Raw genomic sequence first — 15,031 nt, forward strand, 5'->3', positions numbered from 1 at the left:
TAATCACTAGGTATAATCACTGTCATCTCTCCTCTCATATCCCTCTGGATAATCACACCGTATCACCTGTAGTGTGTCCAAGTCACTGAAATAGGATAGGGTTTTGACCATCATACAGTAAAACTTGAACGGCTTGAGTCCCCTTCTAAACACACAAAACAGATCAGAAGTACACATCACCTCTGAAACATCATATGGACAACGCTGACAGCCACAGAGCAACGCCACAGACCCAACACAAGAGCTAATGCAACGAGAGAGCATCCTGTATCTAGACAAATATACACCACCACAGTAAGCCACTTCAACTACTGCCAATGTTAGAAGGTTAATATTACGCCTCTATTAAATTGACCACTTATCAACGTGTGAACAGTGAAGCGAGCCAAACAGTGACGATAAAACAAAGCATGCGATAACCAGGAGGACCAATCACAGCATGCAAAAGTCCAACACAGCTGGGAAGACAGTCTTTGCAATGCTTTCCCCATGAACAGAGTCAGGTCAATCCAGCAGTGACAACAAGTGACATATTTCAAGCATGAGGAGTAAGGTGAGAACTAATAGTTTGGGGGAATCTAATGCTCTTAGCTGCGGGTGGGGTCTGTTGCATTCCTATAACTGATATGAGAATTGAGAGTGAGTCCCAAATGGCACCCTATTCCCTATAGTGTACTACCCTATGGGCCCTGGTCACAAGTAGTGCAGTATAGGGAATAGGGTGCTGTTTGAAACACACGCTTATAGGCCCTAAACCGGTATGCATGGTCTATTGCTACACTAAAATTGGTTTATTATTAAATCCAAGTTTGTTTAAACAGAGCTGTACAGAGCTGATGGATATCTTGGTATATTACTATTAATCATACGTCATGATGCCGGATGTGAGAACACTATAGAAGAAGAAGAAGAAAAAGAAGAAGAAAAAGAAGAAGAAGAAGAAGAAGAAGAAGAAGAAGAAGAAGAAGAAGAAACTGTCCATAACTTTTAGCAAATTCTAATTTTTTTGCTAGGAATATTTACAAGAACCACTCAACCAGAGTGAAGATCACATTATATCACCATTGCACGGTTCTTAAAACAATTATTTCTTACAGAGACCAAGGGTTGAGCATCAACAATAGAGTAGGCCTACTATCAAGACACACAAAAAACTAGCCCAAACTGTATTGTCATACAGACATCTAGCTATGCTTTTCTAAGCTAAATGCTAAGCTAAATGCTTAGCTTAAAGTGGAACTGACATCTTTTTAACTACTTTGCCGATTCAAAAACAAACTGACAATACAAATATCAGTAAAAAATATCAAATTCCCAGTTTATGCTACAAAATCAACTTTATAAGATGTTTTAAAAATAGGTTCTATTTGACTCAACATTCCATGACGTACACTAAGACATTGTAAGCAGAATAAATGGATGCAGTTCAATGCATGATTCATATAATTCACCAATACACTGCTTGGTAGTCCAAAAAATATTGCTATCAGGTTGTAAATCACAGTTGGCCTGGTCCATTGTTTGCTGCCTCCATTTGGGATGCACTATTTCAGTTTCAATGACTATTTTGGACAAAAATGAATGTAACTAAGGCTGGGAATGTCAATACAATCAAACTAGCAAGGGCAAAGATCACATGTCAGTCATAACTTGGCTAAGAGGCTAGCGTATCTATTTATGTAGCAAGCTAAAAACACGGAGCCTAACGTTAACTAGATAGCTAGCTAGCTGCTAGGAGGATGTCATATCATGTCATGTCAATGGCGGAGTGGTCACTGAGTGACTGACTTGTTCCCCTCATATCATTTTTCGGTGGCTCTACACAGCTAGAGATGCAGGTTTTATTTGGTTAGCTAGCAATAACTTGAACGACTGTTATCCAGCTAGCATATCTCTTGCGATCACAAATTCAGAGCACAGAATAACTGATGAATTTACGCAATACCCGCTGAATATGACCGGTGTCAGTAAGCGCAGGCAAAATAAGTAATAGTTAGTCATGGACGCTCTAGATAACATGTAAATAGCCTATGTACCAGCTCTGCTAAGGAGTGTAAAATGGTCAGAGTGAGGTGTTCTCTCATTTGTGTCTGGTAGTAGCTAGCTAGCTAGCAAGCTAGCCAAATTTAGCCAGGCAGGCTGCAGAAGGACGAGTAGGCTACAATTCCCCATCGTTTATCAGTGCAATTTTGACGGCCAACTAGCTGAAAAAGTTTAAGTGGGTTTCTCTAATGTTCCTTCATTATATTTTAGCTCATCTTGCTCTGGCTAGCATTAGTTGTTGATCTTGTTGTTATTGATGTGCATAACTGAGGGAGAGAGAGTCTACCTTTTCATGGTTGTTTGATCAATAGGACTGTAAAGTTCCCAAATGTAAGAGGACTCCCGTGGTATTGACATATTTGCAAAAATCCATTCAGGTGTATTATTCTATTAATTGTCCAAACACATGGCCGCTTCCCCACTCTATATTGCTATAGAATTTTCACAAATGCCTTAGTATACTTAACTCCCAAACATTCTAAGAATTTATGAAAACGTGAAAATTACCATATCTAAGTACTCGTTTGTCAGATTTTTTAAAGTGTCATATTGTTCCTGTGGGTGTTTATGAACAGATTCTAAGAAGATTTTATGTTGCTAAAATGCTGTCAGTTCCACTTTAATGCTAAGCTCACCCAGAACAGAAGCGAATATCCAACTCCAACACAAATATCGTTTTTTAACACAAATATTAAACGCCTAACTCATAATATGCGTGTAGTTGGAAAGCTAAATCATACTCATTAAGTGCAAAGGTCAACATGCATAATACATTATGTGAAAGAGACACCAGTGACAGTGGGACTGGGTCCATGTGACCATGACATGATCACCCACTAGCTAGATAGCACGTTCCAGGGTTTTAGAGTGGATTTTGGTGGGCGTTGGGTGTCCTCATGCTTTCAATATGTGCCACCACAGCGAGCTCCGGAGCGGAGAAAGACTTACAGGGTTGTTCATCTGACTGAACAGCTGCTCTGCTTGCTACATTGCAAAGGAAGGTGGTGAAGGGGGGAGACGGGGGAAACGAGGAGGGAGGGGAGGGGGGAGACCCGGGGAAGATATCATTAGCATGTAGCTCCATTAGCCAGAGGAGAGTGGAAACAGCAGGATCAGGGCAGAACAGACCAGCCTGGTGCCAGATCTGTTTGCGCTGTCTCGTAAACTCCTATATGGTCATTCTCATGCCAAACAGACAATGACCAAGGGAGTTGGCGAGACAGCTCAAACTGTTCCTGGACCAGGCTAAGAACAGACATGTTACATGTTACATGTTCCATGTTAAAGCAGTATCAATACAGAGAACACGTTTACTGTACATGTTGAACATTATGTTGAGACCATAGAAACAGAATGACACACAATATGGCCGGCGGTCCACCCATCGTGGAACATTGACTTGAAAGGGGGTGCCCGTTCTAGTAATTCTATTTCTATGGTTGAGACAGCCAGGACCACTGGAGAGGAACAGACGGAGGAGGAGGAGGACACAGTATGGGACAGAGAGACACAAGGGGGAAATCTGATGGACATCTTTGCTCCCCATCTCAGTGGTTCTACTGTGTTGTAGGAACATTATCTGAACGTTAACAAGACATAATAGGTCCAATAATATCCAGTTAGTCAGTTAACTCTGATCCAGTTTTCACATTCTATCATTATAGGAATTTATATGAACAGGTATTTGTTTTTGCTGATGAGAGGGTTTTAACAAGCAGCAAATTCAAATGAGGGATTGGACATTTTCACAATGTTGCTGCAGCGATGTGTATGTGTGTGCTAATAGTAGTAGCAGCAGCATTGTGAAAAGGGTGTGTGTTGGCAGGGACTGGGGTATATATCAGACATGCTTAATAGTAGAGAATGCTTCAGAGTTATCCACCATGACAGATAAAACATGGCAGCTTTTTACACACTCAAGTCCAGTAACCAGCAGGGATAGCACACATAACCAGGTTTGAACCAAAATGGTCTTGAATTGAGGATGTTGCTGTATTATACAGTAGCAATGAAGATTAGTGAACAATTTTTTTCCAGAATTGGATATGGTTGAATAATAAGTGGTTTAAAGGGGAAATTAAGTGATTTTCAACTTAATGTTAGATGGTTCCTAATGCTGAAAGTAGTCTATGGGCCAGGAGAATCTGAATTCCATGTTTCGGTTTTCTTTAAAAAAAACATTACAAACTTCCGCTAACTTGGCCACAGCTAGCTAAAAAAATAGAATGGAAGTGATAGGGGCAACCGTGCAATACTGAACATTACCTTTAATATGACTATGTCTGCCAGCTAGACTTGATGCATGGTAAAGTAAAAGTCTTCATCAGACGTACAGGTATAACACTGTCTACATACTGCAGGTTTAGATTGAATTGTAAAAATGCAACCGAAGAAAAGCAGATTAGTAAAGGAGATTATTTACTGGCAGAACTGTGCACAATGGACTTTAGTTTCTCTCAAATATCAAACATAAGTAAGCTCTGTACTAAACAATGTTAATTTAAATCCTCGCCATCCCTTAAACAGGGATTCTAACAGTGATTTTAACTGTGATAAACGTGTATATTGAGGCCATCCAAAATGAGTTGTTCAGGTTGTCATCGCTAGTTTACATAATAAACATCAGAACGAGAATAGTGTACACGAGTGGAGGCTGCTGAGGAGAGGACGGCTCATAATAATGGCTGGAATGGAGCGAATGGAATGTTATCAAACACATAGAAACCATGTGTTTGGCGTATTTGATACCATTCCGCTCCAGCCATTACCACAAGCCCGTCCTCCACAATTAAGGTGCCACCAACCTCCTGTGCTGCACACTGTAAAAAGTGGGACAGCACTGTTGTTCATCTGAAGTGCTTTTTCTGATTGGTATGGTCCAAAATTTCGCTTTGGTTCATTCAACCTATCTATTAAATTGGTCTGAAATCAATTAACGAATTTGACAGATCAATGTGATTTTTTGAATTGATTGAAAGCTTCTAAATAGCTTTCAACACCTCATGCGAATTCGCATTGCATAGCTGTGGGTGCAATGTAGCGGCAGCAGTCTATCAGAATAGTTGTAGGTGTGGCCTATTGTGGGCGTGACTTGAAGTTTACTATTTTTGCCCACCCGTAAGAGTGAATGTCATTACAGGGAATATGTTTATTTAATTTTTTTAAATTATGATTGTATGTTCACTGCCAGCACTGAATCTTAAATGATATCTGCACAAGTACTGTAATACTAAAGACCCTGGAAAGATTTCTGTTGATGAGATGGTCACTATTTGGTTATGACTAGTTAATGTGAAAATCTTATGTAAAGAAAGTGTTTGGAGTCATTATTTCATGTTATGGAACTACTTAATATCTTGATTAACAGGAAATGGATTGAATTGCTTGTAACCCAATTGAAGACATTTGGATAGGTAATTCCAATGTGACAAATCTACCTGGTACAACATCATAAAATGGGTTACAAGTGCATTCGGAATGTATTCAGACCCCTTGACTTTTTCCACATTTTGTTACGTTACAGCCTTATTCTAAAATGGGTAAGAAACTATCCTCAATCTATCCCATAATGACAAAGCGAAAACAGATTTTAGACATTCTTTGCAAATGTATATGTACAATACCAATCAAAGGTTTGGACACACCTACTCATTCAAGGGTTTTTCTTTATTTTTAAAATGTTTTACATTGTAGAATAATAGTGAAGACATCAAAACTATGAAATAACACATATAGAATCATGTAATAACCAAAAAAGTGTTTGATGACAGCTTTGACTTGATGACAGCTTTGCACACTCTTGGCATTCTCTCAACCAGCTTCATGAGGTAGTCACCTGGAATGCATTTCAATTAACAGGTGTGTCTTCTTAAAAGTTAATTTGCACTTTATTTCATTCTTAATGCGTTTGAGACAATCAGCTGTGTTGTGACAAGGTAGGGGGGGGGGGGGGGGGTGCTATTTGGTAAAAGACCAAGTCCATTATATGGCAAAAACAGCTCAAATAAGCAAAGAGAAACGACAGTCCATCATTACTTTACGACATGAAGGTCAGTCAATGCGGAATATTTCAAAAACTTTGAAGGTTTCTTCAAGTGCAGTCGCACCTACTTTCCATCCTTTAACTAAATATACTTTCCTGCAACCCGCCTCACCCAATGTGGAATGGATTCTGTTGTTTCTTCATACATTTTTATCCAGAACCTCTGGCTGAAACTAGCCAGCTAGCCAGTTAACTAGCTACTTGCTATTAGCCACCGTTAGCGGTCTTCACCATTGTCCGTGGCTGTGGCCTGCACTACCTACCAGCCAGCTCTAGCCTGGACAATTGTCGGCCAGTCTGCACAGTCTGCACATCGCTCTATCGAGCCAGAGCATATCAGATTTTCTGCCGGAGTCACTGAATCACTGGACCTTAACACCGGATCATCGCAACTAGCTAGCTGCAACCGAATGGCTGTTGTCGTTGTTGGCCACTGTCCTGAAGCTAACCCCAGTTAGCCTTGAGCTAGCCTCGAGCCAGGCCCATCTCCCGGCTATCTACCTCTCTGTCAACCGGACGGGATCTCCTGGTGTTGACACAGAGCCCCGCCGATCCATCACGACTGGTCTGCCGACGTAATCGTCTGATGTGGTTTCAACAGGCTTCCCGTTGCGACGACCACGAAGATCCATCTGCTAGCCCCGGGCCGCTAGCACACGCAATCAACAGCCGTGCCTCTAGCTCGCATGTAACGTAGCAGCCACTGAACTGCTCCCGGACTTACTTATTGCTGTTCACTGGACATTAAGATCACTCAGCTACACAGCTGATGCCTGCTGGACTGTTCCTTTATACGGTAACCCATCCTGTTTAGCCTCAGCTCAAACTTTCGTCGCCATTACCAGCTGTTGTCTTAGCTCTCTCGAATAGCACCTGTGACTGCTTTATGCCTCTCTCCCATGTCTATATGCCTTGCCTATTGCTATTTCGGTTAGTTCTAACTGTACTTTTTCAATGTAGAGCCCCCAGTCCTGCTCAACCTGTCTCAGATAGCTCATTTGTCCCACCCCCCACACACGCGGAGACCGGCTCAATCGGTGCCTCCAGTGATGCTATCTCTTTACCCAATGCTTAGGTTTACCTCCACTGTACTCATATCCTTCCATATCCTTGTCTGTACATAATGCCCTGAATCTATTCTACAACACCCGGAGAAATCTGCCCCTTTTTTTCTCTGTACCCAACGCACTAGAAGACCAGTTCTTAAAGCCTTTAGCCATATCTGGTGATGTAGTATCACTCCTGCTCCCCAGGCGCTATCATTTGTTGACTTCTGTATCCGCAGAAGCCTTGGTTTCTTGCATGTTAACATCAGAAGCCTCCTCCCTAAGTTTGAGTTATTCACTGCGTTAGCACACTCCGCCAACCCTGATGTTCTTGCAGTGTCTGAATCCTGGTTTAGGAAGGCCACCAAAGATTCTGACATTTCCATTCCCAACTACAACATTTTCCGTCTAGATAGAACTGCCAAAGGGGGCGGAGTTGCAATCTACTGTAGAGATAGCCTGCAGAGCTTATCATACTATCCAGGTCTGTGCCCAAACAGTTTGAGCTTCTACTTCTAAAAATCCACCTTTCCAGAAATAAGTATCTCACTGTTGCCGCCTGCTACAGACCCCCCTCAGCCAACAGCTGTGCCCTGAACACCATATGTGAATTGATTGCCCCCCATCTATCCTCAGAGTTCGTATTGCTTGGTGACCTAAACTGGGATATGCTTAACACCCCGGCCGTCCTACAATCTAAACTAGATGCCCTCAATCTCACACAAATTATCAAGGAACCTACCAGGTACAACCCTAAATCCGTAAACATGGGCACCCTCATAGATATCATCCTGACTACACATCCGCTATCTTCAACCAGGATCTTAGCGATCACTGCCTCATTGCCTGCGTACGTAATGGGTCCGCGGTCAAACGACAACCCCTCATCACTGTCAAACGCTCCCTAAAACACTTCAGCGAGCAGGCTAATTGACCTGGCCCGGGTATCCTGGATGGATATTGACCTCATTCCGTCAGTAGAGGATGCCTGGTTGTTCTTTAAAAGTGCTTTCCTCTCCATCTTAAATAAGCATGCCCCATTCAAAAAATTAAAAACTAAGAACAGATATAGCCCCTGGTTCACCCCAGACTTGACTGCCCTTGAAAAGCACAAAAACATCCTGTGGCGTACTGCATTAGCATCGAACAGCCCCCGCTATATGCAACTTTTCAGGGAAGTCAGGAACCAATATACACAATCAGTTGTATGAGTCGGACGGCAGAGTGAAGGAAAAGCAGACAACAAGTGCTATGTGGGAACTCCTTCAAGACTGTTGGAAAAGCATTCCAGGTGAAGCTGGTTGACAGAATGCCAAGAGTGTGCAAAGCTGTCATCAAGGCAAAGGGTGACTATTTGAAGAATCTCAAATATAAAATATATTTTGATTTGTTTAACACTTTTTTGGTTACTACATGATTCCATATGTGTTATTTCATAGCCCTTGAATGAGTAGGTGTGTCCAAACTTTTGCCTGGTACTGTATATATGTATTTTGTATACCTTATTTACATAAGTATTCAGACCATTTGCTATGAGACTCGAAATTGAGCTCAGGTGCATCCTGTTTCCATTGATCATCCTTGAGATGTTTCTACAACTTGATTGGAGTCCACCTGTGGTAAACTCAATTGACTGAATGTGATTTGAAAAGGCACATACCTGTCTATATAAGGTCTCACAGTTGACAGTGCATGTCAGAGCAAAAACGAAGCCATGAGGTTGAAGGAATTGTCCATAGAGCTCCGAGACAGGATTGTATCGACGCACAGATCTGGGGAAGGGTACCAAAACATTTCTGCAGCATTGAAGGTCCCCAAGAACACAGTGGCCGCTTGGAGTTTGCCCAAAGGCACCTAAAGGACTCTCTGACCATGAGAAACAAGATTCTCTGGTCTGATGAAACCAAGTTTGAACTCTTTGGTTTGAATGCCAAGCGTCACGTCTGGAGGAAACCTGGCATCATCCCTACGGTGAAGCATGGTGGTGGCAGCATCATGCTGTGGGGATGTTTTTCAGCGGCAGAGACTGGGAGACTAGTCAGGCTTGAGGGAAAGATGTACGGAGCAAATACAGAGAGATCCTTCATGAAAACCTGCTCCAAGACCTCAGACTGGGGCGAAGGTTCATCTTCCAACAGGACAACGACCCTAAGCACACAGCCAAGACAATGCAGGAGTGGCTTCGGGACAAGTCTCTGAATGTCCTTGAGTGGCCCAGCCAGAGCCCGGACTTGAACCCGATCGAACATCTCCAGAGAGACCTGAAGATAGCTGTGCAGTGATGCTCCCCATCCAACCTGACATTGCTTGAGAGGATCTGCAGAGAAGAATGGGAGAAACTCCCCAAACACAGGTGTGCCAAGCTTGTAGCGTCATACCCAAGAAGACTGTAATCACTGCCAAAGGTGCTTTAACCAAGTAATGAGTAAAGGGTCTGAATACTTATGTAAATGTGATATTTCAGTTTTTATTTTTTTAATACATTTGCAAAAATTTCTAAAAACCAGTTTTTGCTTTATAATTATGGGGTATTGTGTGTAGATTGATGAGGGAAAAAAACTATTTAATCAATTTTAGAATAAGGCTGTAACCTAACAAAATGTGGAAAAAGTCAAGGGGCCTGAATACTTTCTGAATGCACTTTATATTAGTTTGTATTTATGTTATTTTTAAGTTTAACCAAAGGGGAAAAGTAAGTTGAGTGTTGAAAGAAATAGGTTCCAACTTGAAATATATGTTTGTTAATAATCAAATATAACAGTTGGTATTGAATCATAAATTTGGTTTCAACAAATGTAATTTACTTGTAATCAGTTCTTTTTTTTACTTTTTAGGTTGATCCAAAGTAATTATTTACAGTGCATCTTTGAATCCCAGCCATGTAAGCCCCACTTCCATTAACACTTTTAACTGACGCAGTGCTAGGAGACCTACCTTCTGTAACTGTGTCTCCAACTTACTACACTCCTCTTTCTTCTGCTCGATGGCCATCTCCAGAGACTTGAGCTTGGACTCCTTCTTCAGGCTGGAGGAGGCCAGGGAGGAGGCGTGCTCCTTTAGGTCAATGAGACTGGACTACAGGGGGACAAACAGGGACAGCACGGACAGTCAGGATCACACAAGGAGGCACAGCACAGTAGAATAATAACAGAACAGGCCAAACTGGGTCACACTGCCAGAGGGAGCATCATCCCATGTATTTGAAATGTCTTTGTGTTTTTATGTATGCACAGAGCCGCAACAAAAATGTCCCCATGGGGATAATAAAGTCATTATCTTATCTTATCTTATCTTACACTGACCTCCTTCTCTGTTAATTCCAGCTGCAGGGTGTTGACCTTCTCCTTGAGGTCCTTGTTCTCCTTCTTATAGGACTCCACCTCATCCATCCTCTCGTTGTCCTCCCTCGCTCTCTGCTCCTTCAGTCTCTCTATAATACGCTCCTGAGAGAGACACACACATGGACATTAGTTTAAAGTTCATTGTTTGGGCCCTGGTTCTAAGTTCACCGGGTATAAAGCTCTGGGTCCTTCTGTACCTTTTCAGAGAGTGCCTCCTCCAGGGTGGCCAGGGCCGTGTCAGTGTTACTGGAGTCAGTCTGTAGAGACTTCACCCTGTCCTTCAGGTTCCCCAGCTGCTTGTCCTTATCACGCAGCTGCTCCTGCAGATTCTCAATCTGGGGGAGAGGAGGAGGGAGGGAGGAAAAAGAGATGGAGGGAAGGAAGGAAGGAAGGAAGGAAGGAAGGAAGGAAGGAAGGAAGGAAGGAAGGAAGAAAGAAAGAAAGAAAGAAAGAAAGAAAGAAAGAAAGAAAGAAAGAAAGAAAGAAAGAAAGAAAGAAAGAAAGAAAGAAAGAAAGAAAGAAAGAAAGAAAGAAAGAAAGAAAGAAAGAAAGAAAGAAAGAAAGAAAGAAAGAAAGAAAGAAAGAAAGAAAGAAAGAAAGAAAGGAAGAAAGGAAGAAAGAAAGAAAGAAAGAAAGAAAGAAAGAAAGAAAGGAAGAAAGGAAGAAAGAAAGAAAGGAAGAAAGAAAGAAAGAAAGAAAGAAAGAAAGAAAGGAGGAAGGGAGGGAGGGAGGGAGGGAGGGAGGGAGTTACATATCAGTCAGCTAAAACAATTTAACCACAGCACACTCCTAACACAGAGAGAGAACAGAACAGAGAGGTAGGTATAGAGAGCTAGAGGGAATTAGCATGAGGTCAAAATAACTGTACATAGAGAAACTGCATTAAAAGTTAGGAGTGTGAGTTAGGAGTTAGTGTGAGTGATGTTTGCAGGGTAATTGTGTCTACTTCCAGAGGTCTCTGGTCAAAAGTAGTGCACTACATACAGTACCAGTCAAAAGTTTGCACACACCTACTCATTCAAGGGTTTTTCTTTATTTTTACTATTTTCTACATTGTAGAATAATAGTGAAGACATCAAAACTATGAAATAACACATATGGAATCATGTAGTAACCAAAAAAGTGTTAAACAAATCAAAATATATTTTATATTTGAGATTCTTCAAATAGCCACCATTTGACTTGATGACAGCTTTGCACACTCTTGGCATTCTCTCAACCAGCTTCATGAGGTAGTCACCTGGAATATATTTCAATTAACAGGTGTGCCTTCTTAAAAGTTAATTTGTGGAATTTCTTTCCTTCTTAATGAGTTTGAGACAATCAGTTATGTTGTGACAAGGTAGGGGGGGTATACAGAAGATAGCCCTATTTGGTAAAAGACCAAGTCCATATTATGGCAAGAACAGCTCAAATAAGCAAAGAGAAATGACAGTCCATCATTACTGTAAGACATGAAGGTCAGTCAATACGGAACATTTCAAGAACTTTGAAAGTTTCTTCAAGTGCAGTCGCAAAAACCATCAAGCGCTATGATGAAACTGGCTCTCATGAGGACTGCCACAGGAATGGAAGACCCAGAGTTACCTCTGCTGCAGAGGATAAGTTCATTGGAGTTACCAGCCTCAGAAATTGCAGCCCAAATAAATGCTTCACAGAGTTCAAGTAACACACACATCTCAACATCATCTGTTCAGAGGGGACTGTGTGAATCAGGCCTTCATGGTCAAATTGCTGCTAAGAAACCACTTCTAAAGGACACCAATAAGAATTAGACCGGTGGAAATTTGTCCTTTGGTCTGGAGTCCAAATGTGAGATTTTTGGTTCCAACCGCCGTGTCTTTGTGAGATGCGTTGTGGGTGAACGGATGATCTCCGCGTGTGTATTTTCCACCGTAAAGCATGGAAGAGGAAGTGATATGGTGTGGGGGTGCTTTGCTGGTGACACTGTCTGTGATTTATTTAGAATTCACACTTAACCAGCATGGCTACCACAGCATTCTGCAGCGATAAACCATCCCATCTGGTTTGGGCTTAGTGGGACCATCATTTGTTTTTCAACAGGACAATGACCCAACACACCTCCAGGCTGTGTAAGGGCTATTTTACCAAGAAGGAGAGTGATGGAGTGCTGCATCAGATGACCTGGCCTCCACAATCCCCCGACCTCAACCCAGTTGAGATGGTTTGGGATGAGTCGGACCGCAGAGTGAAGGAAAAGCAGCCAACAAGTGCTCAGCATATGTGGGAACTCCTTCAACTGTTGGAAAAGCATTCCAGGTGAAGCTGGTTGAAATAATGTCAAGAGTGTGCAAAGCTGTCATCAAGGCAAAAGGTTTCTATTTGAATATTTGTTGATTTGTTTAACACTTTTTTGGTTACTACATGATAGTAAAAATAAAGAAAAACCCTTGAATGAGTAGGTGTTCCAAAACTTTTGACCGGTAGTGTAGGGAATAGGCTGCTATTTGGGATGCAGTCTGTGACTGTGTTGGGCTTTTTAAACCTGGAAGAGGAAGCCTTTATTCTTTTCTTTTACCAAATCTCATCAATTTAAAGCTTTTTTAGATTGGCTGGTATTTGAGGGAGAAAGAGAGAGAGAGAGAGAGAGAGAGAGAGAGAGAGAGAGAGAGAGAGAGAGAGAGAGAGAGAGAGAGAGAGAGAGAGAGAGAGAGAGAGAGAGAGAGAGAGAGAGAGAGAGAGAGAGAGAGAGAGAGAGAGAGAGAGAGAGGGGAAGAGCGAGAGAAGTGAGGAGAGGGAGAGGAGAGGAGAGAGAGTAGTGTGTTTCCACGTAAATGGCTAGATGTGATCTCTGTTTTCACATGGGACTAAAAAGGTTACAGAGAAACATATGGAAGGATGTTATGAGCTCATTGTTGTTGAGCAAGACAACCAGATAGAAAGTTAGATGTCTCTCAAAGATAGTAAGAAATAATACAAGATAGTCTAGCCAGAGAGAAAGAAAGAGAAAGAGGGATATCTGAGAAAGAAACAGACCAAAAATAAAATGAGACAAAGAGAGACACAGTGCACTGACAGAGTTGAGACACATCAGAAGAAGAGACGGAGAGAAATATAAAGTGAAGAGAGATAGAGAGATGGAGAGAGAAAGAGAGAGAGAGAGAGAGAGAGAGAGAGAGAGAGAGAGGGAGGGAGAGAGGGGGGAGAGAGAGAGAGCAAGATAGAGAGAGAAGAGAAAGAGAAAGTGAGGTCAAGGTGAGAGAGAGTAACACACTGTATATTTATTGCACACACTAGAGGAAGTGTGTGTGTGTGTGTGTGTGTGTGTTGTGTGTGTGTGTGTGTGGTTGTGCATGCATGCATGCTTCGTATCCTCAGAGACCAACCAGCTCAGGTGTGCATCCCAAATGACACCATATTCCCTATGTAGTGCAATACTTCTGACTAGGGCCCAAAGAGCTCTAGTCAAAAGTAGTGCAATATATTGTGAATAGGATGCCATTTGGGAAGCAGCCCGGGTCTCAGGGATAAGACAGGGATCCAACCAAACATCCAAACAACTTAACCTACACCCACACACAGTGAGCTCTCATCTAGGTTCTACAGTATGTAACAATTCTGATGAACTCAATCCAGGGGAGAGCTTAATTGTAAACCTAAGTCTCAAATGTATCACTTTTTGCAGTGTTTCCCTCAGATTTGCTCTTAGGCGAGTCGCTGAGGCCCCCGAGTCAGCATCCATTACCAGTATTTCTACTACCAAATATGTTATGCCTAAAAGCTTTTAGCGAGGAACAGCAGAGCTAGGCTGTGACGTCTATAGTCCTGTAAGCAATGGTAGGAGAACACTATGTTGGTCAGAGATGCTTTTTTTATCCATTTATTAAACAAACTTGTGACCATGCCCAGGCTACCCTTAACTACTTTCTACCTAAATACATCCTTGACACTTAAACCCTGACCCTTAACCCTTGACCCCTAACCTTCTTCTGCAGGACGTTGATCTTCCTCTCCTTGACCTCCAGCATGTCCTTCATGTCACGAATCTCTCCAGCTAGTGTGCCCTTCTCTTCTGTCAGGTCCTGCAGCTGCTTGGTCTTCTTGTTCAGGAAGGACTCCTTCTCCTCCAGACGCAAGCGCAGGGCGTCCACCTGGGAGGAGAGTGGTCATAGGTCAAATGTCACAGTTCAGAGGTCAGATTCCATCAAATGTGTTTTATAAAGCCCTTTTTACATCAGCAGTTGACACAAAGTGCTTTTACAGTGACCCGGCATAAACCCTGAAGGGCACGGTTCAAAGTTCAACTTATTATTATTGTCAAATTGAAGAACGAGAGTTCTCTCTGAGATACTTGGCATTTACAATACAAGGTGCATGCTCTACTAAAGGGTAGAAAGCAAGAGGGGAGGGGATATGTAAGTGTATGAAGCAGAGTACAGGGAAAGGGTGATATAATGTTTCCTTAGAAACAGTGTACGAGGACCAAAATACAACTTTAGTGTATCAATGAACATAAGGAGATTCTGTGCACATCCGAGGGTGTATCTTACTGTAAGCATATAGGCGTGTTCGTTATGCATACTGTATGTGAGTGTGTG

The 15,031-nt window shown here is 42.1% G+C and overlaps 1 protein-coding gene across 1 annotated transcript in view; it reads right to left on the reverse strand.

Moving 5' to 3' along the window:
* LOC311138862 (ERC protein 2-like) overlaps positions 1 to 15,031 on the reverse strand; it is a gene marked incomplete at both ends in the record, with an annotated part of 76,150 nt that overhangs the window by 10,966 nt on the left and 50,153 nt on the right. The window contains 4 exons of the mRNA XM_084173657.1: positions 10,066 to 10,206; positions 10,434 to 10,574; positions 10,670 to 10,807; positions 14,417 to 14,584. Of these exons, the coding sequence (XP_084029783.1) occupies positions 10,066 to 10,206; positions 10,434 to 10,574; positions 10,670 to 10,807; positions 14,417 to 14,584 (588 nt within the window). The remainder of the gene's footprint in view (positions 1 to 10,065; positions 10,207 to 10,433; positions 10,575 to 10,669; positions 10,808 to 14,416; positions 14,585 to 15,031) is intronic.

This window comes from Coregonus lavaretus (genome assembly GCF_964263955.1).
Source record: "Coregonus lavaretus genome assembly, chromosome: 12".
Lineage (NCBI taxonomy): Eukaryota > Metazoa > Chordata > Actinopteri > Salmoniformes > Salmonidae > Coregonus > Coregonus lavaretus.